At 47.8% G+C, this 26,440-nt stretch overlaps 1 protein-coding gene across 2 annotated transcripts in view; it reads right to left on the bottom strand.

Moving 5' to 3' along the window:
* The window catches only part of LOC135541445 (plexin-A1-like), a 402,887-nt gene that overhangs the window by 18,208 nt on the left and 358,239 nt on the right, over window positions 1-26,440 (bottom strand). For both annotated transcript variants that reach the window (XM_064967699.1, XM_064967700.1), the window contains exons 20-23: window positions 23,393-23,627; window positions 14,837-14,979; window positions 10,506-10,762; window positions 1,455-1,521 (exon numbers count right to left, since the gene is read on the bottom strand). In XM_064967699.1, coding sequence (XP_064823771.1) covers window positions 1,455-1,521; window positions 10,506-10,762; window positions 14,837-14,979; window positions 23,393-23,627 — 702 coding nt within the window. The remainder of the gene's footprint in view (window positions 1-1,454; window positions 1,522-10,505; window positions 10,763-14,836; window positions 14,980-23,392; window positions 23,628-26,440) is intronic.

The raw sequence follows: 26,440 nt of genomic DNA, 5'->3' as shown, positions 1-26,440 counted from the left end.
GCTACACGGTACCACACAGCTAAACCATAGGGCCTAGCCCCTCGCTTAGCCATTCAACAGCTATTGGTGCAGTGACAAGTGACCCACTCCAGAGTAGTAGTTTGTCCCTTGTGCATTTTAACCTGGGGAAAAACAGTCTTTAACAAGGTAAAACATGTGAAAATGTACACTGCGCTTGGGGAAAACGTTGGGAGAACGCTAGTGGCAGTTGATAGAGGAGTTAATGGAAGGTTAACGAGTCAGGAGTGAAAAGTGCTGGAGAAGCACTCTGCTGCATGAAATGTGTCAACGAGGCAATGCAAGGCGGGCGGGCTGGAGGGCCTCTCTCCTCCCTCTCGTTTTTCTCCCATTTTTCCCTCTATTGGTCCGACTACCACTTAGCACAGTGATTCTCACCTCCAACTCTTGCTAGTTCATATTCCTCCTCACCTTCCTCTGTCCAGCCGACTGCAACGGTGTCTTTGTGTTTTTTCTCTCCTATCCTTGACATTTTAGATGTTTCAATTGAGAGCAAAAAGGAGTTTGAAAGTGCTGGTGAACAACCCAAAGTGTACTGGGCTTCTCCTAGTATTCTTTGTGGCCTTCTACACTCTTCCTCTTCCCCCCTTCCATATCCCTCCTGCTGCTCCCACCTCGTTATCGTCTGCACTAATTAAACAGACAGACAGCTGTTAACGAGACGTACACACACACCCTCTAGTAGCTCGGGAACCAGCTATTATGGGTTGCTTTTGATACACCTAGCCAAAAATGTGAGCCACACGCTTGGCAGGACCCCTAGAGGGGGTGAAGAAGCTGTCCAGTAGGATGCAGGTTTTAACAAACACCTGTCTGAACTGAAAAACAGCTAATTGAGAGAAAGACTTCCGATCACCCGTGTCACACAGAGGCTGTCTGATGCACTCTCTCCATTCCAATAAGCCTCAAATCTGAACAATACACACGCTTTCACTTTCTCTCTCTGGCTCTCTCTAGAAAACCCTGAAAGGGGCACTGCGTTAAAGAGGCGAAAACACACAGTCACGCCTTAACACCACTTCACATGAAGGTAGAATACTGTTTTACAACTGGGTAGAGAGAAGTTGGAACATGAAAGGTAAAGAGAGGTCAAGGATAGGGAGCATTGTAGCCCTCTCCATGTGCCTTATCTGCTCCTGCAGCTAGGAGATACTGACGTTTAGCCGGCAAGCTAAATTCCCTAGTGCTCTTTCATTCTCCAACAGCACAAGCAGCATTAGCGAATAACAGAACCGTAGAAAGCTTAAAAAGCCTGTTTGGTGTGGCTGCGTGTTCATTAAGGCATGCAATGACAAACATTTCAAAACGTTTCAATACATAAAGTGAAAATAAGCTCATCTTATTGGATGAATCCAGGTTGTCCCTCTCTGTTTCAGTCCATTTTCCTTGGTTGCTGCCTAATGAACGCAACACGAGTGCATCACTGACAGACTTACCTTGAGGAACTTGTAGAGAAGGAACGTGAACCAGTTGGTGAGCATCTTCTCAGCCACCGACTCCGTCCTATAGGAGAGCGGGAGAGAGAGAGAGAAAGGGAGAGAGAAGATAAATTGAGTTGAATGTCATGTTCTGGCATGGCAAACGTTAAACGTACAAAACACAGAGCTGATAGAGGAACGATTGTACAAGGATTTGAGATTTTCCTCTTAGTAACAAGGGACCAAGCAACCCTAGTGTTTGGTCACTAGTAATTGAACCATTATCCCTGATAGTAATTGAAGGAGATTACAAACCATTATCCCTGCTAGTAACTGAAGGAGATAACAAAACATTATCCCTGCTAGTAACTGAAGGAGATTACAAAACACTATCCCTGCTAGTAGCTGAAGGAGATTACAAACCATTATCCCTGCTAGTAACTGAAGGAGATTACAAAATATTATCCCTGCTAGTAACTGAAGGAGATTACAAACCATTATCCCTGCTAGTAACTGAAGGAGATTACAAACCATTATCCCTGCTAGTAACTGAAGGAGATTACAAACCATTATCCCTGCTAGTAACTGAAGGAGATTACAAACCATTATCCCTGCTAGTAACTGAAGGAGATTACAAACCATTATCCCTGCTAGTAACTGAAGGAGATTACAAACCATTATCCCTGCTAGTAACTGAAGGAGATTACAAACCATTATCCCTGCTAGTAGCTGAAGGAGATTACAAACCAGTATCCCTGATAGTAACTGAAGGAGATTACAAACCATTATCCCTGCCGCTTACTGAAGGATATAATAAACCATTATCCCCGGGAAAAGGCATTTAAAGCGGATGATCACTTACATGAAATTATTCCACTTTAAGTGGTTAGGTTATATCCTGCAATTACACCCCCACCCTTCTCTCCAATCACAAACAAATGAACTCCAATAACAAAACCCACAGTTATTTGCATTTAAAAAAAGCAAACACCAATCTTCATTAAAAACTCAACAATTAATTAGTTAACTTCTCTCACTAATCACCAACCTGGAAAGTTAAAAGGCATTGTAATTAATGTGACTTACTCCGACAAATACAAATGAACAGAGACGAGGGAAGTGTGTCTGTAAGGAAGGGACTACACCCTCCCCGTCCTCTACCTCCTACCTCTACCTCACTCTCTCTCACCCTCCCCGTCCTCCACCTCCTACCTCTCTCTCTCACCCTCCCCGTCCTCTACCTCCTACCTCTCCCTCACCCTCCCCGTCCTCCACCTCCTACCTCTCTCTCTCACCCTCCCCGTCCTCTACCTCACTCTCTCTCACCCTCCCCGTACTCCACCTCCTACCTCTCTCTCTCACCCCCCCGTCCTCCACCACCAACCTCTACCTCACTCTCTCTCACCCACCCCGTCCTCTACCTCCTACCTCTACCTCTCTCTCTCTCACCCACCCTGTCCTCTACCTCTCTCTTTCTCTCTCACCCACCCCGTCCTCTACCTCCTACCTCTCTCTCTCTCTCTCTCACCCACCCCATCCTCTACCTCTCTCTCTCTCTCTCACCCACCTGTCCTCTACCTCCTACCTCTCTCTCTCACCCACCCCGTCCTCTACCCCCTACCTCTCTCTCTCTCACCCACCCCGTCCTCTACCTCCTACCTCTCGCTCTCTCTCTCTCACCCACCCTGTCCTCTACCTCTCTCTCACCCACCCCGTCCTCAACCTCCTACCCCTCTCTCTCTCACCCAACCCGTCCTCTACCTCCTACCTCTCTCTCTCACCCACCACGTCCTCTACCTCCTAACTCTCTCTCTCTCACCCACCCCGTCCTCTACCTCTACCTCTCTCTCTCACCCACCCCGTCCTCTACCTCCGACCTCTCTCTCTCTCACCCACCCAGTCCTCTACCTCTCTCTCTCTCTCTCTCACCCACCCGTCCTCTACCTCCTACCTCTCTCTCTCTCTCTCACCTACCCCGTCCTCTACCTCCTACCTCTCTCACCCACCCCGTCCTCTACCTCCTACCTCTCTCTCTCTCTCACCTACCCCGTCCTCTACCTCCAACCTCTCTCACCCACCCCGTCCTCTACCTCCTACCTCTACCTCTCTCTCTCTCACCCACCCCGTCCTCTACCTCCGACCTCTCTCTCTCTCTCACCCACCCAGTCCTCTACCTCTCTCTCTATCACCCACCCCGTCCTCTACCTCTCTCTCTCTCTCTCACCCACCCGTACCTCTACCTCCTACCTCTCTCTCTCTCTCACCTACCCCGTCCTCTACCTCCTACCTCTCTCTCTCTCTCTTACCTACCCCGTCCTCTACCTCCTACCTCTCTCACCAACCCCTTCCTCTACCTCCTACCTCTACCTCTCTCTCACCCACCCCGTCCTCTACCTCCTACCTCTACCTCTCTCTCACCCACCCCGTCCTCTACCTCCTACCTCTACCTCTCTCTCTCTCTCTCACCCACTCCGTCCTCTACCTCTCACCCACTCCGTCCTCTACCTCTCTCACCCACCCCATCCTCTACCTCTCTCACCCACCCACTCCGTCCTCTACCTATCTTTCACCAACCCACTCTGTCCTCTACCTCTCGATCTCACCCACCCACTCCGTCCTCTACCTCACTCTCTCACCCACCCACCCACTCCGTCCTCTCTCTCTCACCCACTCCATCCTCTCTCTCTCACCCACCCCGTCCTCTACATCTACCTCACTCTCTCTCACCCTCCCCGTCCTCCACCTCCTACCTCTACCTCACTCTCTCTCACCCATCCCGTCCTCTACCTCTACCTCACTCTCTCTCACCCACCCCGTCATCTACCTCTACCTCTACCTCACTCTCTCTCACCCACCCCGTCCTCTACCTCCTACCTCACTCTCTCTCACCCACCCCGTCCTCTACCTCCACCTCACTCTCTCTCACCCAACCCGTCCTCTAAGTCCTACCTCACTCTCTCTCACCCACCCCGTCCTCTACCTCCTACCTCTACCTCACTCTCTCTCACCCTCCCCGTCCTCTACCTCCTACCTCTACCTCACTCTCTCTCACCCACTCCGTCCTCTACCTCCTACCTCACTCTCTCTCACCCACCCCGTCCTCTACCTCCACCTCACTCTCTCTCACCCAACCCGTCCTCTAAGTCCTACCTCACTCTCTCTCACCCACCCCGTCCTCTACCTCCTACATCTACCTCACTCTCTCTCACCCACCCCGTCCTCTACCTCCTACCTCTACCTCACTCTCTCTCACCCACCCCATCCTCTACCTCCTACCTCTACCTCACTCTCTCAGACCCACCCCGTACTCTACCTCCTACCTCTACCTCACTCTCTCTCACCCACCCCGTCCTCTACCTCCTACCTCTCTCTCTCTCTCTTACCCACCCCGTCCTCTACCTCCTACCTCTATCTCTCTCTCTCACCCACTCCGTCCTCTACCTCTCACCCACTCCGTCCTCTACCTCTCTCAACCACTCCGTCCTCTACCTCACTCCCCCACTCCGTCCTCTACCTCTCTCACCCACTCCGTCCTCTACCTCTCTCACCCACCCACCCCATCCTCTACCTCTCTCACCCACCCACTCCGTGCTCTACCTCTCTCTCACCCACCCACTCCGTCCTCTACCTCTCTCTCTCACCCACCCACCCACTCCGTCCTCTCTCTTTCACCCACTCCGTCCTCTCTCTTTCACCCACTCCGTCCTCTCTCTCTCACCCACCCCGTCCTCTACCTCTCTCTCTCACACCCACTCTGTCCTCTCTCTCACCCACTTCGTCCTCTACCTCTCTCATCCACCCACTTCGTCCTCGACCCCTCGCTCTCACACACTCCGTCCTCGACCTCTCTCTCTCACCCACCACGTCCTCTACCTCCTACCTCCCTCTCTCTCACCCACCCCGTCCTCTACCTCCTACCTCTACCTCTCTCTCTCTCACCCACTCCGTCCTCTACCTCTCTCACCCACTCCGTCCTCTACCTCCTACCGCTACCTCTCACCCACCCGTCCACTACCTCCTACCTCTACCTCTCTCTCTCTCACCCACTCCGTCCTCTACCTCTCTTACCCACTATGTTCTATACCTCTCTCTCTCACCCACTCTGTCCTCTTATCCACCCACTCTGTCCTCTCTCTCTCACACAATCCGTCCTCTACCTCTCGCTCTCAAACACTCTGTCCTCTACCTCTCTCACCCACCCACTCCGTCCACTACCTCTCTCACCCACTCCGTCCTCTACCTCTCTCACCCACTCCGTCCTCTACCTCTCTCTCACCCACTCCGTCCTCTACCTCTCTCTCTCACCCACTCCGTCCTCTACCTCACTCTCTCACCCACTCCGTCCTCTACCTCTCTCTCACCCACTCTGTCCTCAACCTCTCGCTCTCACACACTCCGTCCTCTACCTCTCTCACCCACCCACTCAGTCCTCTACCTCTCTCACACACTCTGTCCTCTACCTCTCTCTCACCCACTGTCCTCTACCTCTCTCGCTCACCCACTCCGTCTTCTACCTCTCTCACCCACCCACTCCGTCCTCTACCTCTCACCCACTCCGTTCTCTACCTCTCTCACCCACTCCGTCCTCTACCTCTCTCACCCACTCCGTCCTCTACCTCTCTCACCCATCCGTCTTCTACCTCTCTCACCCATCCCATCCTCTACCTCTCTCACCCATCCCATCCTCTACCTCTCTCTCACCCACCCAGTCCTCTACCTCTCTCTCACCCACCCAGTCCTCTACCTCTCCCTCACCCACCCAGTCCTCTACCTCTCCCCCACCCACTCCGTCCTCTACCTCTCTCTCTCACCCACCCACTCCGTCCTCTACCCCTCTCTCGCTCACCCACTCCGTCCTCTACCTCTCTCACCCACCCACTCTGTCCTCTAACTCTCTCACCCACTCCGTCCTCTACCTCTCTCTCACCCACTCCGTCCTCTACCTCTCTCTCACCCACTCCGTCCTCTACCTCTCTCACACACCCACTCTGTCCTCTACCACTCCGCCCTCTCTCTCTCACCCACTCCGCCCTCTCTCTCTCACCCACTCTGTCCTCTCGCTCCCTCACCCACCCAGTCCCCTCTCTCTCACCCATCAAGTCCTCTACCTCTCTCACCCATCCCATCCTCTACCTCTATCTCACCCACCCAGTCCTCTACCTCTCTCTCACCCACCCAGTCCTCTACCTCTCTCTCACCCACTCTGTCCTCTACATCTCCCTCACCCACCCAGTCATCTATATCTCTCTCACACACCCAGTCCTCCACCTCTCCCTCACCCACCCAGTCCTCTACCTCTCCCTCACCCACCCCATCCTCTACCTCTCTCACCCACCCACTGCGTCCTCTACCTCTCTCTCACTCACCCACTCCATCCTCTACCTCTCTCTCTCACCCACCCACCCACCCACTCCGTCCTCTCTCTCTCACCCCACTCCGTCCTCTCTCTCACCCCACTCCGTCCTCTCCCTCACCCACTCACTCCATCCTCTCTCTCTCGCCCACTCCGTCCTCAACCTCTCTCGCCCACTCCGTCCTCAACCTCTCTCGCCCACTCCGTCCTCAACCTCTCTCGCCCACTCCGTCCTCAACCTCTCTCACCCACTCCCTCCTCCACCTCTCTCGCCCACTCCCTCCTCCACCTCTCTCGCCCACTCCATCCTCTCTCTCTCACCCACCCCGTCCTCTACCTCTACCTCACTCTCTCTCACCCACCCCGTCCTCTACCTCTACCTCACTCTCTCTCACCCTCCCCGTCCTCCACCTCTACCTCACCTCACTCTCTCACCCACCCCGTCCTCTACCTCCTACCTCTACCTCACTCTCGCTCACCCTCCCCGTCCTCTACCTCCTACCTCTACCTCACTCTCTCTCTCACCCACCCCGTCCTCTACCTCCTACCTCACTCTCTCTCACCCACCCCGTCCTCTACCTCCACCTCACTCTCTCTCACCCAACCCGTCCTCTACCTCCTACCTCACTCTCTCTCACCCACCCCGTCCTCTACCTCCTACATCTACCTCACTCTCTATCACCCTCCCCGTCCTCTACCTCATACCTCTACCTCACTCTCTCTCACCCACCCCATCCTCTACCTCCTACCTCTACCTCACTCTCTCAGACCCACCCCGTCCTCTACCTCCTACCTCTACCTCACTCTCTCTCACCCACCCCGTCCTCTACCTCCTACCTCTCTCTCTCTCACCCACCCCGTCCTCTACCTCCTACCTCTATCTCTCTCTCTCTCGACCTCTCTCGCCCACTCCGTCCTCAACCTCTCTCACCCACTCCGTCCTCAACCTCTCTCACCCACTCCGTCCTCACCCACCCACTCCCTCCTCAACCTCTACCCACTCCTCAACCTCTCTCACCCACTCCGTCCTCAACCTCTCTCACCCACTCCGTCCTCAACCTCTCTCACCCACTCCGTCCTCAACCTCTCTCACCCACTCCGTCCTCAACCTCTCTCACCCACTCCGTCCTCAACCTCTCTCACCCACTCCGTCCTCAACCTCTCTCACCCACTCCGTCCTCAACCTCACTCACCCACTCCGTCCTCAACCTCTCTCACCCACTCCGTCCTCAATCTCTCCCACCCACTCCGTCCTCTCTCTCTCACCCACTCCGTCCTCAACCTCTCTCACCCACTCCGTCCTCAACCTCTCTCACCCACTCCGTCCTCAATCTCTCTCACCCACTCCGTCCTCAATCTCTCTCAACAACTCCGTCCTCAACCTCTCTCACCCACTCCGTCCTCAACCTCTCTCACCCACTCCGTCCTCAACCTCTCTCACCCACTCCGTCCTCAATCTCTCTCACCCACTCCGTCCTCAATCTCTCTCAACAACTCCGTCCTCAACCTCTCTCACCCACTCCGTCCTCAATCTCTCTCACCCACTCCGTCCTCAATCTCTCTCAACAACTCCGTCCTCAACCTCTCTCACCCACTCCGTCCTCAACCTCTCTCACCCACTCCGTCCTCAACCTCTCTCACCCACTCCGTCCTCAACCTCTCTCACCCACTCCGTCCTCAACCTCTCTCACCCACTCCGTCCTCAACCTCTCTCACCCACTCCGTCCTCAATCTCTCTCACCCACTCCGTCCTCAATCTCTCTCACCCACTCCGTCCTCAACCTCTATCTCCATCGCATTCTCTGATGAATAATAGGCTGTGTGTGTGCGGTCAGATACCAGCTAGTGGGTTATCCAGGGTTGAGAAGAGGGTTGTTGGAAGTAAAGTCATGAAATCCATTTTTCCTAGGAATGACTGCTGACTGTTCAGATTTGTTTGATGTGTTTTTATTTTTCCTTCCTTCCTGTCCAAACAGTAGAGGAGAAATAGAAGAGATGAGAGGAGAGAGGGACAAGAGAGTAGAGGAGAGGTAGAAGAGATGAGAAGTAGAGGAGAGGTAGAAGAGAGAAGGAGAAGAGATGGAGAGCAGAGGAGCGGTAGAAGAGAGAGAGGAGAGAGGCAGGTAAAAAGTAGAGTGGATCAGGACAGAACAAGCTTTTGGCCACTACCTGACCTGATACTAGTGGACAACAACTCCTTAATAATCAGGCTAGGTGTGTTCGAGCGCTCGCCCATGCGTCATCTTCATATTACTAGGGAAAGAGTAACCATGACAGCGTATTGCCACATCTCTCCAGAGGGCCTTTTTGTGACATCATGCCAATTTCACCGTGGCAGCAGACTGGCTCAACGTTGTTTATTTGATTAGATTTTAATTACGTGTCTCTCAGTGGAGACGGGAAAACATCCAGTTTTTATCATTTCATGTTTCATTCCCATTTATTTGGAGCTGGTTCATTTCTCTCTCTTTATGTGTCTCTATAATTTATTTTTCTCTCTCCTTTTCTTCATGTCTCTCACTCTTTCTCGGGCTCTCCCCTTTTCTGCCTAACATTCCATTCTCTCCCTCTCTCCTCATTTCTCTCTTTCTCTCTCTTGAGCTCACTCTACCTCCATCTTTCTCAGTCTGTAATCTGTCCTTCGTAATCTGTTTCTCTCTTTCTCCTTCTGTCTTTCCCTCTCTGTCGACACCCACACCCACACCTCCTTTCACACTTTCTCCTTCTGTCTTTCCCTCTCTGTCGACACTCCACACCCACACCTCCTTTCACACTTTCTCCTTCTGTCTTTCCCTCTCTGTCGACACTCCACACCCACACCTCCTTTCCACCTTTCTCCTTCTCCACCTCCCTCCGTCTGTTTGGTCTAGTAGTTCTTTCTGCCCTGTGTGGCTGTCTGTCTGTCTGGGCCCCCTCAGGGAGACCGTGTGTGCGCTCAGGGGTGTAATCCTTTCTGACAGAGACAGGGCTGAGGCTGAGAGGAGAGGGGGAGGACGAGAGGTACTACATTCACCTCAGGCGGACCTTAAAAGGTAGGCTACAGTCATGGCAGTCTACAGCAACCCTCTATAATCTCAGCACACATTACAATGGCTAACTGCTAACTGAAACGGCTAACTTGCTGATCAATGATGTCTTGTTCCTGTCCACCAGGCTATTGCTGATCAATGATGTCTCGTTCCTGTCCACCAGGCTATTGCTGATCATTGATGTCTTGTTCCTGTCTACCAGGCTACGGCCGATCAATCCTGTCTCATTCGTGTCTATTGATCAATCCTGTCTCGTTCCTGTCTACCAGGCTATTGCTGATCAATCCTGTCTCGTTCCTGTCTACCAGGCTACGGCCGATCAATCCTGTCTCATTCCTGTCTACCAGGCTACGGCCGATCAATCCTGTCTCATTCCTGTCTACCAGGCTCAATTCTACACCCTATAGGTTAAGCCAGTGTTTCAACTCATCATCACACTTTGATGATTTGAATCCACTGTGTAGTGTTGGGGCAATAACTAAAACATGCACCCCTTGGGGTCCACTGGATAGACTTTGGAAAATGCTGGGATACACAAATAGCCTAGCCCAACCCACCTTTACTCATACCTTAACCCAGGTACCTTCTGAGCAGCAGCTTGTGGAGGTTCTTGTTCTCCAGGTTCTCACCCCCTCTTCCCCCCTCCGCTACACAAATAGCCTAACCCAACACAAAAGTGGACAATACCTTCTCAACAGTAGCTTGGGGTGGTTCTTGCTCTCCAGGTTCTTGTCAATGAGGTCGGACAGCAGCTGCTTCAACACCCCTGTGGCGTATTCCATCTCTCCCTGGAGCGCCGTCATGACCAGCGATGCCACGTTGCCGCGGTCGCGCATGGAGAAGGAGCGTTGAGCCTCCAGCGTGCGGATAAAGGTCAACAGGAAGTGCTTCTTGGTGAGCAGCTGGCCGAACAGGGTGAGACCCTTCTCCACATTGGCCTGGACCTAAAGTAAGAGAGGGGGTGGTAGGGAGGAAGAGAAGGGTGGAGAGAGAGAAAGAGGGTTGGTGGACAGAGCACTTTTATATACTTTCTATGTCCTAAATTACAAATACAGTACATGACCAAAAGTATGTGGACACCTGCTTGTCAAACATCTCATTAATATGGAGTAGGTCCCCCTTTGCTGCTATAACAGCCTCCCCTCCTCTGGGAAGGCTTTCCACTAGATGTTGGAACATTGCTGCGGGGACTTGCTTCCATTCAGCCACGAGAGCATTAGCGAGGTCGGGCACTGATGTTGGACAATTAGGCCTGGCTCGCAGTCAGTGTCAGAATTCATTCCAACGGTTTTTGATGGGGTTGAGATCAGGGCTCTGTGCAGGCCAGTCAAGTTATTCTAAACCGATCTCTACAAACCATTTCTGTATGGACCTCACTTTATGCACGGGAGCATTGCCATTCTGAAACAGGAAAGGACCTCCCCAAACTGTTGCCACAAAGTTGGAAGCACAAAATCATCTAGAATGTCATTGTATGCTGTGGAGTTAATATTTCCCTTCACTGGAACTAAGGAGCCTAAACCGAACCATGAAAAACAGAATCAGACCACTATTTCTCCTCCACCAAACTCGAAAGTTGGCATTATGCATCCGCCTGCCTGATGGTGAAGGGTGATTCATCACTTGAATGCGTTTCCAGAGTGTGCTCCAGAGTCCAATGGCGGGGAGCTTTACACCACTCCAGCTGATGCTTGGCATTGAGCATGGTGATCTTAGGCTTGTGTGCGGCTGCTTGGCCATGGAAACCCATTTCCTGAAGTTCCCGATGAACAGTGATTGTGCTGATGTTGCTTCCAAAGGTAGTTTGGAACTTGGTAGTGAGTGTTGCAACTGAGGACAGACGATGCGCATCAGCACTCGGCGGTCCCACTCTGTGAGCTCGTGTGGCCGACCACTAGGCGGCTGAGCTGTTGTCGCTCCAAGACGTTTCCACTTCACAATAACAGCACTTACAGTTGACCGGGGAAGCTCGAGCAGGGCAGAAATTTGACAAACTGAAAGTCACTGAGCTCTTCAGTAAGGCCATTCACTAGAGGCTGACCGATTACAATTTTTTAACACCGATACCAAAAAAAGAAACAGATTAATTAGCCGATATATATATATATATATATATATATTATATATATATATATAAAATATATATATATATATATATATATATATATATATATATATAATAAAAGTGTTCATTCAGTATTGTTGTAATTGTCATTATTACAAATATATATATATCTACACCCATATATATATATATTTGTAATAATGACAATTACAACAATACTGAATGAACACTTTTATTTTAACTTAATATAATATATAAATAACATCTATTTAGTCTCAAATAAATAATGAAACATGTTCAATTTGGTTTAAATAATGCACTTTCACTTTCTTGGAGAAGAAAGTAAAAGTGCAATATGTGCCATGTAAAAAAGCTAACGTTTAAGTTCCTTGCTCAGAACATATGAAAGCTGGTGGTTGCTTTTAACATGAGTCTCCAATATTCCCTGTTAAGACATTTTAAGTTGTAGTTATTATAGGACTATTTCTCAATACCATTTGTATTTCATATACCTTTGACTATTGGATGTTCTAATAGGCACTATTGTAGTTGATAGGGAGTTGATAGGCTTGAAGTCAAACAGCGTAATGCTTGAAGCACAGCGAAGAGCTGCTGGCAAACGCAGGAAAGTGGTGTTTGAATGAATGCTTACGAGCCTGCTAATGCCTACCACCGCTCAGTCAGACTGCTCTATCAAATATCAAATCATAGACTTTATTATAATATAATAAACACACAGAAATACAAGCCTTAGTTCATTAATATGTTCAAATCAGGGAACTATCATTTCGAAAACAAAACGTTTATTCTTTCAGTGAAATACGGAACCGTTCCGTAATTTATCTAACGGGTGGCAACCCTAAGTATAAATATTGCTGTTACATTGTACAACCTTCAACGTTATGTCATAATTATGTACAATTCAGGCAAATTAATTACAGTCTTTGTTAGGAAGAAATGGTCTTCACACAGTTCGCAACGAGCCAGGTGGCCCAAACTGCTGCATATACCCTGACTCTGTTGCAAAAGAAATGACACAATTTCCCTCGTTAAAAGAAATTCATGTTAGCAGGTAATATTAACTAAATATGCAGGTTTAAAAAAATAAACTTGTGTATTGAATTTCAGAAAGACATTGATGTTTTTGGTTAGGTACACATTAATGCAACGACAGTTCTTTTTTCTCGAATGCGCTTGTTAAATCATCACCAGTTTGGCAAAGTAGGCTGTGATTTGAGGATAAATTAACATGCACCGCATTGATTATATGCAACGCAGGACAAGCTTGTTAAACTAGTAATATCATCATCAACGTGTAGTTTACTAGTGATTGTGTTAAGATTAATTGTTTTTTATAAGATAAGTTTAATGCTTGCTAGCAACTTACCTTGGCTCCTTGCTGCACTCACGTAACAGGTAGTCAGCCTGCCACGCAGTCTCCTCGTGGAGCTCAGTGTAATCGGCCATAATTGCCGTCCAAAAATGCAGATTACCGATTGTTATGAAAACTTCAAATCGGCCTAATTAGTAAGCCATGCCAATTAATCGATCGACCTCTACCATTCACATACACTGCATGTGCACACATTCTTACATTCACATACACAGCACGCACACACACACACAGCACGCACACACACAATACGTCTGAAGACGCAACAACATTACTTTCGGATGTATGAATAAAGCTTCTACCCTATCCAGTTCTACCATCCTCCAACCATTTCTCTTTATCTATTTCTCCCCCTCTCTATCCAGCTCTATTTCTCCCTCCCTCCTCCCACTACCCCCCACCCCTCTCTTCCTCCCCTCTCTCTCCAAATAGAACACCGGGTCATCTTGAGAGGAGCGAGTGTCTGGTCGTCTTGTAGGAAGGTGAACCTCATGGCCAAATAAGAGATTGATCTGTGTGCTACAGCGGAGGCTGATTGCATCTGGGATACAAATGAAAACCTGATGCTACGCGCCAGAGAGACAGACATGCAAAATAGTCAGTAGATATGCTGCTAGTAGTGCTCCTCTTTCCTCTTCTCACCTCTCAACCCCTCAGAGGTGATACCATACAAAACATGCACCAGACCGGTCAGTGCACCTTATATTGAGTCTGCAGGTCGGTGTGATGGTATGATGTGATGGTATTGCAATGTGTGTGGGGTGGAGTTGTGTTTGATGGTATTGTAACAGGTGTAGGCCATGCTATCTTGACGTGGCGATGTGGTGCAGTTGAGTGATATATACATCACTTCTCTTGGCTGGTGAAGAAGTAGAATGCAATGGCAGAGTGTTGCATTGAATGTGTGAGACCTGTTTCTCAGGCCCTAGCCATGCTATGGCCTTGTTAAGGCAATCTAAAAGTCTCTCAGTTCCACAGAGTGTTAGGTAGGTCCAGGGCCCGTATTCACATAGTGTTTCAGAGTTGGAGTGCTGATCTTAGAATCCATTTAGCCTATTAGTTCACAATAAGACTGATACTAGGTTAGAAATAGGGGAGCTGGGAACCCCTATAACAATCAGGACTCCCACATAACAATTAAAACAAAGTGGCCCCGCCCCCATTTGTTTTTTTAAAGAATTCAATATCTGACACCCCCAAGAGTCAACGCATAACACTGGGTGTGACCCTTAACTCCATCTCCTTGAGCACAAGGTGGACCTCCCACTCGCCATCCCTCTATCCCTATTCCCGCTTATCCATCTCTCTCACCCTCTATCACTATACAGTTACTGACCCTTACCTCCATCTCCTTGAGCACGAGGTGGACCTCCCACTCGCCATCCCTCTATCCCTATTCCCGCTTATCCATCTCTCTCACCCTCTATCACTATACAGTTACTGACCCTTACCTCCATCTCCTTGAGCACGAGGTGGACCTCCCACTCGCCATCCCCCTATCCCTATTCCCGCTTATCCATCTCTCTCACCCTCTATCACTATACAGTTACTGACCCTTACCTCCATCTCTTTGAGCACAGGGTGGTCCTCGATCCCGGGGAAGAGGACCCTCATGGCGTAGGTCCTGTATTCCAGGAAGGGGATGCCTGTTCCGTCCAGCTCCTGGGTCAGCTCATGGATGTCTGTCTGCAGCTCTGCAAAGGCTGGGTGGAGGAAGATAAATAATTAATCTATTGCTATGTTAATAATGATTATCTAGTTGTCCAAATAGGGCTGGACACAACACAAAGTGATGCCAATCATACTAAACATCCCTCAAAAAGTCAAACTATTACAACGGTGCTATATTAATCAAATCCATACATACACATACACACACACACACACACACACACACACACACACACACACACACACACACAAGATGGTGCCGGAGAAGGCAGACGTTTTACCTGCCACCAACCGATTGAGATTTTTTGTTTGTTTATTTGCGTTGTTTGTAAATTATTTTTTTAACTTATTTTGTACATAATGGTTTCTCTATCGTCTCTTGACGATGACCGAAAATAAATAGACATCAAGACTGCGATTACTCACCACGGACTGGCAGAATCCTTTTTTCCATTTCACGACTCTGACGCAAAGGATATATTTTTTTATTATATTTTTTTATTTCACTAAGCAAGTCAGTTAAGAACAAATTCTTATTTTCAATGATGGCCTAGGAACAGTGGGTTAACTGCCTTGTTCAGGGGCAGAACGACAGATTTTTACCTTGTCAGCTCAGGGATTCGATCTTGCAACTTTTCGGTTACTAGTCCAACGCTCTAACCACAAGGCTATCTGCCACCCCTTATACACTGCTTCTTCGGGAACAGGCCCCGATCCCCGAGATCTGCGTGAAGAGGAGGTGGAGAAAGAGGGGCCGAAGGGCGGGCTGTCTTCTGAGAATTCGTAGGCGATCGAATAAACCCCTACTTCCCTCCATTCTGCTAGCAAACGTGCAATCCTTGGAGAATAAAATCGACGAGTTACGCGGAAGACTAATGTACCAACGGGACATTAACTTCTTCGATATAGGGGGCGCTCTTTTAATTTTTGGATAAAAAACGTTCCCGTTTTAAACAAGATATTTTGTCACGAAATGATGCTCGACTATGCATATTAATTGACAGCTTTGGAAAGAAAACACTCTGACGTTTCCAAAACTGCAAAGATATTGTCTGTGAGGGCCACAGAACTAATGCTACAGGCGAAACCAAGATGAAATTTCATACAGGAAGTGCCCCAGATTTTGAATGCGCTGTGTTCCAATGTCTCCTTATATGGCTGTGAATGCACCAGGAATGAGCCTACACTTTCTGTCGTTTCCCTAAGGTGTCTGCAGCATTGTGACGTATTTGTAGGCATATCATTGGAAAATAGACCATAAGAGACTACATTTACCAGGTGTCCGCTTAGTGTCCTCCGTCGAAATTATTGCGCAATCTCCAGCTGCATGCATTTTTCCATTTGGTTCAGAGGAGAAAGGCAACTGCCACAAATGATTTATCATCAAATAGATATGTGAAAAACACCTTGAGGATTGATTCTAAACAACGTTTGCCATGTTTCTGTCAATATTATGGAGTTAATTTGGAAAAAAGTTTGGCGTTGTAATGACTGAATTTTCGTTATTATTTCTTAGCCAAACGTGAGGAACAAAACGGACCGATTTCTCCTACACAAATAATATTTTTGGAAAAACTGCTATAAACTGCTATAAATTTGCTATCTAACTGAGAGTCTCCTCATTGAAAACATCCGAAGTTCTTCAAAGGTAAATTATTTTATTTGAATGCTTTTCTTGTTTTTGTGAAAATGTTGCCTGCTGAATGCTAGGCTTAATGCTATGCTAGCTATCAATACTCTTACACAAATGCTTGTGTAGCTATGGTTGAAAAGCATATTTTGAAAATCTGAGATGACAGATGGCTGCGGTCCCTGTACAGGGATCAAAATCAGCGGAAATTCCAGAGCGCCAACTAATAGTACTCGATACAACTCAAACTTTCATTAAAACACACATGCAGGGTACTCAATTAAAGCTACACTCGTTGTGAATCCAGCCAACATGTCAGATTTTTAAAATGCTTTTCGGCGAAAGCATGAGAAGCTATTATCTGATAGCATTCAACCCCCCAAAATACACGAAGGGGACATAAACAAAATAATTAGCGTAGCCGGCGCTACACAAAACGGCGAAATAAAATATAAAACATTCATTACCTTTGATGAGCTTCTTTGTTGGCACTCCTATATGTCCCATAAACATCACATTCGATTAAAACGGTCCATGTATACCCAAAATGTCCATTTATGAACACCGTCAGATCCAGGAAAAAAACTCAGTTTCAAAACGCAATGTCATTTTTTTAAATTAAAAAAGTTGCCTATAAACTTTGACAAAACACTTCAAACTACTTTTGTAATCCAACTTTAGGTATTAGTAAACGTTAATAATCGATCAAATTGATCACGGGGCAATCTGTATTCAATAGCAGCAAGTCTTGAAATCATTGTCCATATTCTCCCTTTCATAACTTCCTCAGGTGTACTCGACGACAGGAAGTGCCTATTTCTCATTTGACCAAGGATTAACTTCAACACAATTCCCAACACTGGCGACATCGTGCGGAAGCTGTAGGAACTATAAACCGGATGCTATCTATTTTCTCTTGCCATAGACAATACAGAGACTGGCGGATTGATATTTTTGTTTTGTTTTTTTGTGAACAGTTTTCCTTGGGATTATGCCTCCTACACACGTTCTGTTATAGTCACAGACAGGATTTAACCAGTTTTATAAACTTCAGAGTGTTTTCTATCCACACATACTAATCTGCATATACTATATTCGTGGCATGACTAGCAGGACGTTGAAATTTTGAGCGATTTTTAACAAAAAGCTGTGAAAATTCGCAGCCTCCTTAACAGGTTCAAAAGGCTAAGCTTGTGAGCCAATATATTTATTTCATTTCATTTGCGATTTTCATGAATAGTTAACGTTGCGTTATGGTAATGAGCTTGAGGCTATGATTTGCGCTCCCAGATACGGGATTGCTCGACGCAAGAAGTTAAAAACTAACATCTTATGCTTCACAGCTTAACGACAACAATATCAACATACAGCTGGCTGATTTTTGATGTAACAGCAGGAGAGAGCTGCGGCGTCTGGTAAGCAAGGGGCAGCGGACTATGTATTTTTATTTAAAAAACAGCTGGTGAACGCTATCTAAGGAAGTCTTGAGCTATTGCTCGCCTAGGTAGCGTATCTCATGATAAGCTGTAGACCACACTATCTACCTAGAAGGTTTTCATCTGTATTTTTCGTAGCTGTTTACGTACCACCACAGTCAGAGGCTGGCACAAAGACAGCATTGAATGAGCTGCATTCTGCCATAAGCAAACAAGAAAATGCTCACCCAGAGGCAGCGTTCCTTGTATCCGGGGACTTTAATGCAGGGAAACTTAAATCCGTTTTACCAAATTTCTATCAGCATGTTAAATGTGCAACCAGAGGGAAAAAAAACTCTGGACCACCTTTACGCCGCACACAGAGAAGTATACAAAGCTCTCCCTCGCCCTCCATTTGGCAAATCTGACCATAATTCTATCCTTCTATCCTCCTGATTCCTGCTTACAAGCAAAAAAATTAAAGCAGGAAGCACCAGTGACTACAACAATAAAAAAGTGGTCAGTTGAAGCAGATGCTAAGCTACAGGACTGTTTTGCTAGCACAGACTGGAATATGTGTGAACGTACGTACATACCACAAACAGAAGCCATGGATTACAGGGAACACTTCCGCACTGAGCTAAAGGCTAGAGCTGCCTCTTTCAAGGAGTGGGACTCTAACCCGGAAGCTTATAAGAGAATCCCGCAATGCCCTCAGACCCACCATCAAACAAGCAAAGCATCAATACAGAACTAAAATCAAATCGTACTACAACGGCTCTGACGCTCATTGGATGTGGCAGGGCTTCACAGCCGAGAGCTTCCCAGTGACACAAGCCTACCAGACGAGCTAATCTCTCTATGTTCGCTTCGAGGCAAATGGCACTGAAACATGCATGAGAGCACCAGCTGTTCCGGAAGACTATGTGATCATGCTCTCTGCAGCCGATGTGGGTAACACCTTTAAACAGGTCAACATTCACAAGGCTGCAGGGGCAGACAGATTACCAGGATGCGTACTGCTAGCATGCGCTGACCAACTGGCAAGTGCCTTCACTGATATTTTCAACCTCTCCCTGTCCGAGTCTGTAATACCAACACGTTTTAAGCAGACCACCATGGTGCCTGTGTCCAAGAACACTAACATAACCTGCCTAAATGACTACAGACCCGTAGCACTCATGTCTGTAGCCATGAAGTGCTTTGAAAGGCTGGTCATGGCTCACATCATCCCAGAAACCCTAGACCCACTCTAATTTGCATACCGCCCCAACAGATGCACAAATTATGCAATCTCTATTTCACTCCACACTGCCCTTTCCCACCCGGACAAAAGGAACACCTCTGTGAGAATGCTATTCATTGACTACAGCTCAGCATTCAACACCATAGTGCCCTCAAAGCTCATCAATAAGCTAAGGACACTGGGACTAAAGAGAACGAGAACGCCCCCATTAACATCAACGGGGCTGCAGTGGAGCAGGTTGAGAGCTTCAAGTTCCTTGTTGTCTACATCACCAACAAACGAATATGGTCCAAGCACACCAAGACAGTCATGAAGAGAGCACGACAAATCCTATTCCCCCTCAAGATTTGGCATGGGTCCTAAGATCCTCAAAAGGTTTGACACCTGCACCATCGAGAGCATCCTGACTGGTTGCGTCACTGCCTGGTACGGCAACTGCTCGGCCTCTGACCGCAAGGCTCTACAGAGGGTAGTGCGAACGGCCCAGTACATCACTGGGGCCAAGCATCCTGGCATCCAGGACCTCTATACCAGGCGGTGTCAGAGGAAGGCATTTTTATTGTCAATTACATGAAGTCGATGCAAAGTGTCAATATTTGCAGTGTTGACCTTTCTTTTTCAAGACCTCTGCAATCCGCCCTGGCATGCTGTCAATTAACTTCTGGGCCACCTCCTGACTGATGACAGCCCATTCTTGCATAATAAATGCTTGGAGTTCGTCAGAATTTGTGAGGTTTTGTTTGTTCACCCGCCTCTTGTGGATTGAACACAAGTTCTCAATGGGATAATGGTCTGGGGAGTTTCCTGGCCATGGACCCAAAATATCGATGTTTTGTTCCGAGCCACTTAGTTATCACTTTTGTCTTATGACAAGGTGCTGCATCATGCTGGAAAAGGCATTGTTCATCACCAAACTGTTCCTGGATGGTTGGGAGTTGTTGCTCTCAGAGGATGTGTTGGTACCATTCTTTATTCATGGCTGTGTTCTTAGGAAAAATTGTGAGTGAGCCCACTCCCTTGGCTGAGAAGCAACCCCACACATGAATGGTCTCAGGATGCTTTACTGTTGGCATGACACAGGACTGATGGTAGCCCTCACCCTGTCTTCTCCGGACAAGCTTTTGATGCCCCAAACAATCGGAAAGGGGATTCATCAGAGAAAATTACTTTACCCCAGTCCTCAGCAGTCCAATCCCTGTACCTTTTGCAGAATATCAGTATGTCCCTGATGTTTTTCCTGGAGAGAAGCGGCTTCTTTGCTGCCCTTCTTGACACCAGGACACCCTCCAAAAGTCTTCTCTTCACTGTGCGTGCAGTTTCACTCACACCTGCCTGCTGCCATTCCTGAGCAAGCTCTGTACTGGTGGTGGCCCGATACCGCAGCTGAATCAACTTTTGGAGATGTCCTGGCGCTTGCTGGACTTTCATGGGCACCCTGAAGCCTTCTTCACAACAATTGAACCACTCTCCTTTGTGATGATCCGATAAATGGTTGATTTAGGTGTAATCTTACTGGCAGCAATATCCTTGCCTGTGAAGCCATTTTTGTGCAAAGCAATGATGAAGGCATGTGTTTCCTTGCAGGTAACCATGGTTGACAGAGGAAGAACAATGACTCCAAGCACCACCCTCCTTTTGAAGCTTCCAGACTGTTATTCAAACTCAATCAGCATGACAGAGTGATCTCCAGCCTTGTCCTCATCAACACTCACACCAGTGTTAATGAGAGAATCACTGACATGATGTCACCTGGTCCTTTTGTGGCAGGGCTGAAATGCAGTGGAAATGTTTTTATGGGATTCAGTTATGCTCATTTGCATGGCAAAGAGGAACTTTGCAATTAATTGCAACTCATTTGATCACTCTTCATAACATTCTGGAGTATCTGCAAATTGCTGTCATACAAACTGAGGCAGCAGACTGTGAAAATTAATATTTGTGTCATTCTCAAAACTTTTGGCCACGACTGTACATAATACCTCAACTAACCGGTGCCCTCGCACAGTGACTCTGTATTGGTACCCCCATGTATATAGTCTCACAATTGTTATTTTATTGCTGCTCTTTAGTTACTTGTTACTTTATTTCTCCATATTTGTTTTTTAACTGAAATTGTTGGTTAGGGGCTGTTAAGTAAGCATTTCACTGTAAGGTTTACACCTGCTGTATTCTGTGCCTTATACCATTTGATTTGATTCAATAACAGAATGAAAATGAACTTAAACATAGTCAAAATATATACACACTAACAGATGTGATTGCAGCCACACTCACACTAACCAGAAGCTCTCCACACAGCACAGTGCCCACATGATACATCAGTGTCCTGCTGTTGATACACATGTTCCACTCTCCACATGCATGTGTCATGTGACCCATTCTATGTCCCCTCCATTCCTTTCAGTGCATCTAAAGGAGTGTGGGGAATCTTTCTGTATTATGCAGATATGTCTCTTGTGGCCTCATCTTGACTAAAGAAACCCCACAAACAAATAATGAAATAAACACCTTGCCAAACAGATGGCTTGTGTCACCTTCATCCCTCTCTCTCCAGTCCTCCCTCTCTTTTTCTCTCTGCAAGGAACAATCTCAGAGGTCACCCTATCCATATCTGTGACCTCCCTCTCACTCTATCCGTCCCTCTGTGACCTCCCTCTATCCAACTCTCTGTGACCTCCCTCTCACTCTATCCGTCTCTCTGTGACCTCCCTCTCACTCTGTCCGTCTCTCTGTGACCTCCCTCTCACTCTATCCATCTCTCTGTGACCCCCTTCCCAATCTATCCATCTCTCTGTGACCCCCTCTCACTCTATCCGTCTCTCTGTGACCTCCCTCTCACTCTATCCGTCTCTCTGTGACCTCCCTCTCACTCTATCCATCTCTCTGTGACCCCCTTCCCAATCTATCCATCTCTCTGTGACCCCCTCTCACTCTATCCGTCTCTCTGTGACCTCCCTCTCACTCTATCCGTCTCTCTGTGACCTCCCTCTCACTCTGTCCGTCTCTCTGTGACCCCCTTCCCAATCTATCCATCTCTCTGTGACCCCTTCTCACTCTATCCGTCTCTCTGTGACCCCCTTCTCACTCTATCCATCTCTCTGTGACCCCCCTCTCACTCTGTCTCTCTGTGACCCCCCTCTCACTATAGCCATCTCTCTATGTGACACCCCTCTCGCCCTCTATCCATCTCCCCCTCACTCTGTCCCTTGTCCATCTCTCATTTTCCATCCCCTCTTCTCTCTATCCATCTCTGCCCTCTGTACCTGTATCACCCTCTCACCTACCCATCTCTTCTCTCTATCCATCTCTGCCCTCTGTACCTGTATCACCCTCTCACCTACCCTCTTCTCTCTATCCATCTCTGCCCTCTGTAGCTGTATCACCCTCTCACATACCCTCTTCTCTCTATCCATCTCTGCCCTCTGTAGCTGTATCACCCTCTCACCTACCCTCTGTCTCTCTATCCATCTCTCCTTCTCTGTGGCTCTAACCATCTCTCCCTATATCTGTACAACATCTAGGTTCTTTGAAATGCAGGACAGATGCTGCAGTATGACTTCCCTTATGGATCCCTCCAACTTAGACTCCCTCTCATTCTCTCAGTCTTTCCCATCTCTGTCTCTTTTACTGTACCCTCAAACCTCTCTAACCTCACCCTCTACTCTGGTGCTGCCATTCTCTTTATCTGTCCTTATGGAACCATGATATCAATCTACTCCCTTCTAGTCTCTTTCTTTCTGTATCTATGATTTACTCTCTCTCCGTCTACTCCTTTTCCAAACAGACAAACACACTGACAGTATCACTGGCCTCCGATCGGATCAGAAGTCTCTGCCAAATTAACAAATGTTAATGTGAGAGCATGCAGACACCACTTCCTCTCTCTCTCTCCATTTCCCTTCCTCCCTCATCCCTCTTTCTCTTTCTCTCTCTGAAACAGAAAAGCTATCCAAGCAGACCTCTCAACATCTGGTGGCAGGCAGCGGAGCCCCGATCAAAGTGTCCTCTGGACTGGTACCAAGAGCAAGCTGAACCCAGCGGGAGGGACACTGTATGTGTGTCTGTGTGTGTGCGCATGGAGACTGCTTGTCCTGTGCAGATCAATAAAGTTGTATTGAATTGAATAAAGTTGATAGACAGCTGCTTTGGCTTACCCTCCTTGCACTCCAGCGCCACTCGAGACTCCAGGTTGTCCATCTGTAACTGCAGGCGTTTCAGCGTGCGGTCTGCATCCCGTGACTTCCTCTTGTAAGCGATGAGCACGGCGATGATGACCAATAGCAGCAGGCCACCGCCCCCTCCGATGCCGATGATGGCAGGCAGGCTGAGCAGGCTGTCAGAGTACATCTGGAGGGTACCGGGGGAGTACTCAAATCCCCCCACACGTACCTGGGAGGGAGAAGCACACACTGGTTTAGATTCTTTGTGGGACAATTAATATTGTGGAACAAAACATATTTGGATTGCTTGATTGGGTGGACAACAGACAGGTGGACAATAGACAGGAGTGACCAGATCACCCCAAAACAGATAGTGATAAAATAAATTAGAAATTATTTACACACACACAATTATATCACAGCCTACACACGAGTGTGTGTGTTTGTGTGTGCCTGTACGTGCGTGCGTGCGTGTATTTGTGCGCATGTGAACATGTTCCTTTCCTTGTCACAACACCCGGACTCGAACATATATTCTTACCTTCACACCATATTACTTCCCCTCGACGTAGCTTCAACTCTATTCCTAACAGCGCATTCAAAAACTAGATTATTGAGATGCAGCTCCAATTCCTTTCCTTGAGACAACACTGTAGTGATCAGTGCAGATGAAGGGAAGGAGATGAGGAGAGGAAGCCACAGACTATTGAGATGCACCCTCAGTAACCCGGTCAAATCAAAAATATACTGCTATAGGTGTTTTATTTAACTGGTCTAAATATAGATATGGTCCTCTTAGTCCACAAGCCATTTCTCATCTGCATTGAATATGTGCAAATCCCTGCAGAATAGAAGCCAAATGAAGAATTGAATTTGATAGGTTGTTTAGGACACAAACAAAGCTTAGACTATGGTAGCAGAAGCTTCAACGTGTGTATGTGGATCTGTATACAGATGTAGGATCTTAATTTGATAACCTTGTTGCAGGAGAACTTTCCAGCAATGCAAGAAATGTAAAACTTGTTTAAGGTTTAAAAAGGCTTCCAAAGTTTGTAATTTCCACTTTGAAATTTCAGACATGATTTTCCCTTACAAAAAATATATTAACCCCAACAAAAATGTATATTAATTATAATCCCCTCCTAAATTTGTCCTCGACTTGGCATACGTTTCCAAAAAAAGTCTATATATATAACACACACTGCCATTGTTAGAATCTTAATAATCTTAATATTCACGAAAGTAGGGCCCGCTCGTCTCCTTTTCACGAAAGTAGGGCCCGCTCGTCTCCTTTTCACGAAAGTAGGGCCTGCTCGTCTCCTTTTCACGAAAGTAGGGCCCGCCCGCTCGTCTCCTTTTCACGAAAGTAGGGCCCGCTCGTCTCCTTTTCACGAAAGTAGGGCCCGCTCGTCTCCTTTTCACGAAAGTAGGGCCCGCTCGTCTCCTTTTCACGAAAGTAGGGCCCGCTCGTCTCCTTTTCACGAAAGTAGGGCCCGCTCGTCTCCTTTTCACGAAAGTAGGGCCTGCTCCTCTCCTTTTCACGAAAGTAGTGCCTGCTCCTCTCCTTAACACAACAGTGGGGCCTGCTCCTCTCCTTTTCACGAAAGTAGGGCCTGCTCCTCTCCTTATCACAACAGTGGGGCCTGCTCCTCTCCTTTTCACAACAGTGGGGCCTGCTCCTCCCCTTTTCACAACAGTGGGGCCTGCTCCTCCACTTTTCACGAAAGTAGGGCCTGCTCCTCTCCTTTTCACAAAAGTAGGGCCGGCCTGCTCCTCTCCTTTTCACGAAAGTAGGGCCTGCTTGTCTCCTTTTCACGAAAGTAGGGCCTGCTCCTCTCCTTTTCACGAAAGTAGGGCCTGCTTGTCTCCTTTTCACGAAAGTAGGGCCTGCTCCTCTCCTTTTCACAACAGTGGAAGGCGCCATGCCCAGTTGGTAATCCCCCAGATAATTGCCTCAAAACTCAACCTAACTATACAGAAAGTAATTTCACACATTCAACAACAGATGAAATAAATGAAGTAAAGTACGATGGTTAGAAAGGGGGAGAATGGATGAGTTGATGAGCGAGGTGAGAGGATAATGCATCATTATATAGTCACCAATTGTGAATGAAGAACAAGGCAGGCCATTCGATTGTATTGATCTATTCTAATTATGATCTCAAAATGGTATGTATCAGTCCACCAAATCCAAGCAGCTTTATCAGTCTACTCTGGTCTACTTGCAGTACACGGTGGGGGAGTGAGTCATTTACAATGGCAAGAAGAATGGATGCACATGATGCGTTTGTGCTGCTACACAATCTGAATGAAAATGACTCAGATGGTGGGGAAGAAGTGAACCATGACATCTCTGATGATTATTATTCTGAGCCTCAGCCTTAGCCTGAACCTCCACCTCTGAAGGCTAAGTACAAAAAGTCACAACGAGGCCTCCCGGGTGGCGCAGTGGTCTAAGGCTGTGCCACCAGAGATTCTGGGTACGAGCCCAGGCTCTGTCGCAGCCGGCCGTGACCGGGAGGTCCATGGGGTGACGCACAATTGGCCTAGCGTCGTCTGTGTTAGGGAGGGTTTGGCCGGTAGGGATATCTTGTCTCATTGCGCACTAGCAACTCCTGTGGCGGGCCGGGCGCAGGTCACTAGGGGCACGGTGTTTCCTCCGACACATTGGTTTCCAGGTTGGATGCGCACTGTGTTAAGAAGCAGTGCGGCTTGGTTGGGTTGTGTATCGGAGGATGCATGACTCTCGACCTTCGTCTCTCCCGAGCCCGTACAGGAGTTGTAGCGATGAGACAAGGTAGTAACTACTAAAAACAATAGGATACTATGAAATTGGGGAGAAAAAAGGGGGTAAAATAAAAAATACATATTTAAAAAAAAAGAAGCTATAACGATGTGCACTGACCAGGTGCCCACGCCACCACCAAATGAAACGGTGAGACAGGAGAGAGGAAGGTAGGACACCATTTGGATAGAAAAAGCCGGTGACAATTCTACGGGACAATTATCAGCACAAAATATCGTCACTGAGAGGGCAGGCCC

This window comes from Oncorhynchus masou, chromosome 6, assembly GCF_036934945.1.
Source record: "Oncorhynchus masou masou isolate Uvic2021 chromosome 6, UVic_Omas_1.1, whole genome shotgun sequence".
NCBI lineage: Eukaryota > Metazoa > Chordata > Actinopteri > Salmoniformes > Salmonidae > Oncorhynchus > Oncorhynchus masou.
This window is presented reverse-complemented; position numbering and strand designations above follow the sequence as displayed.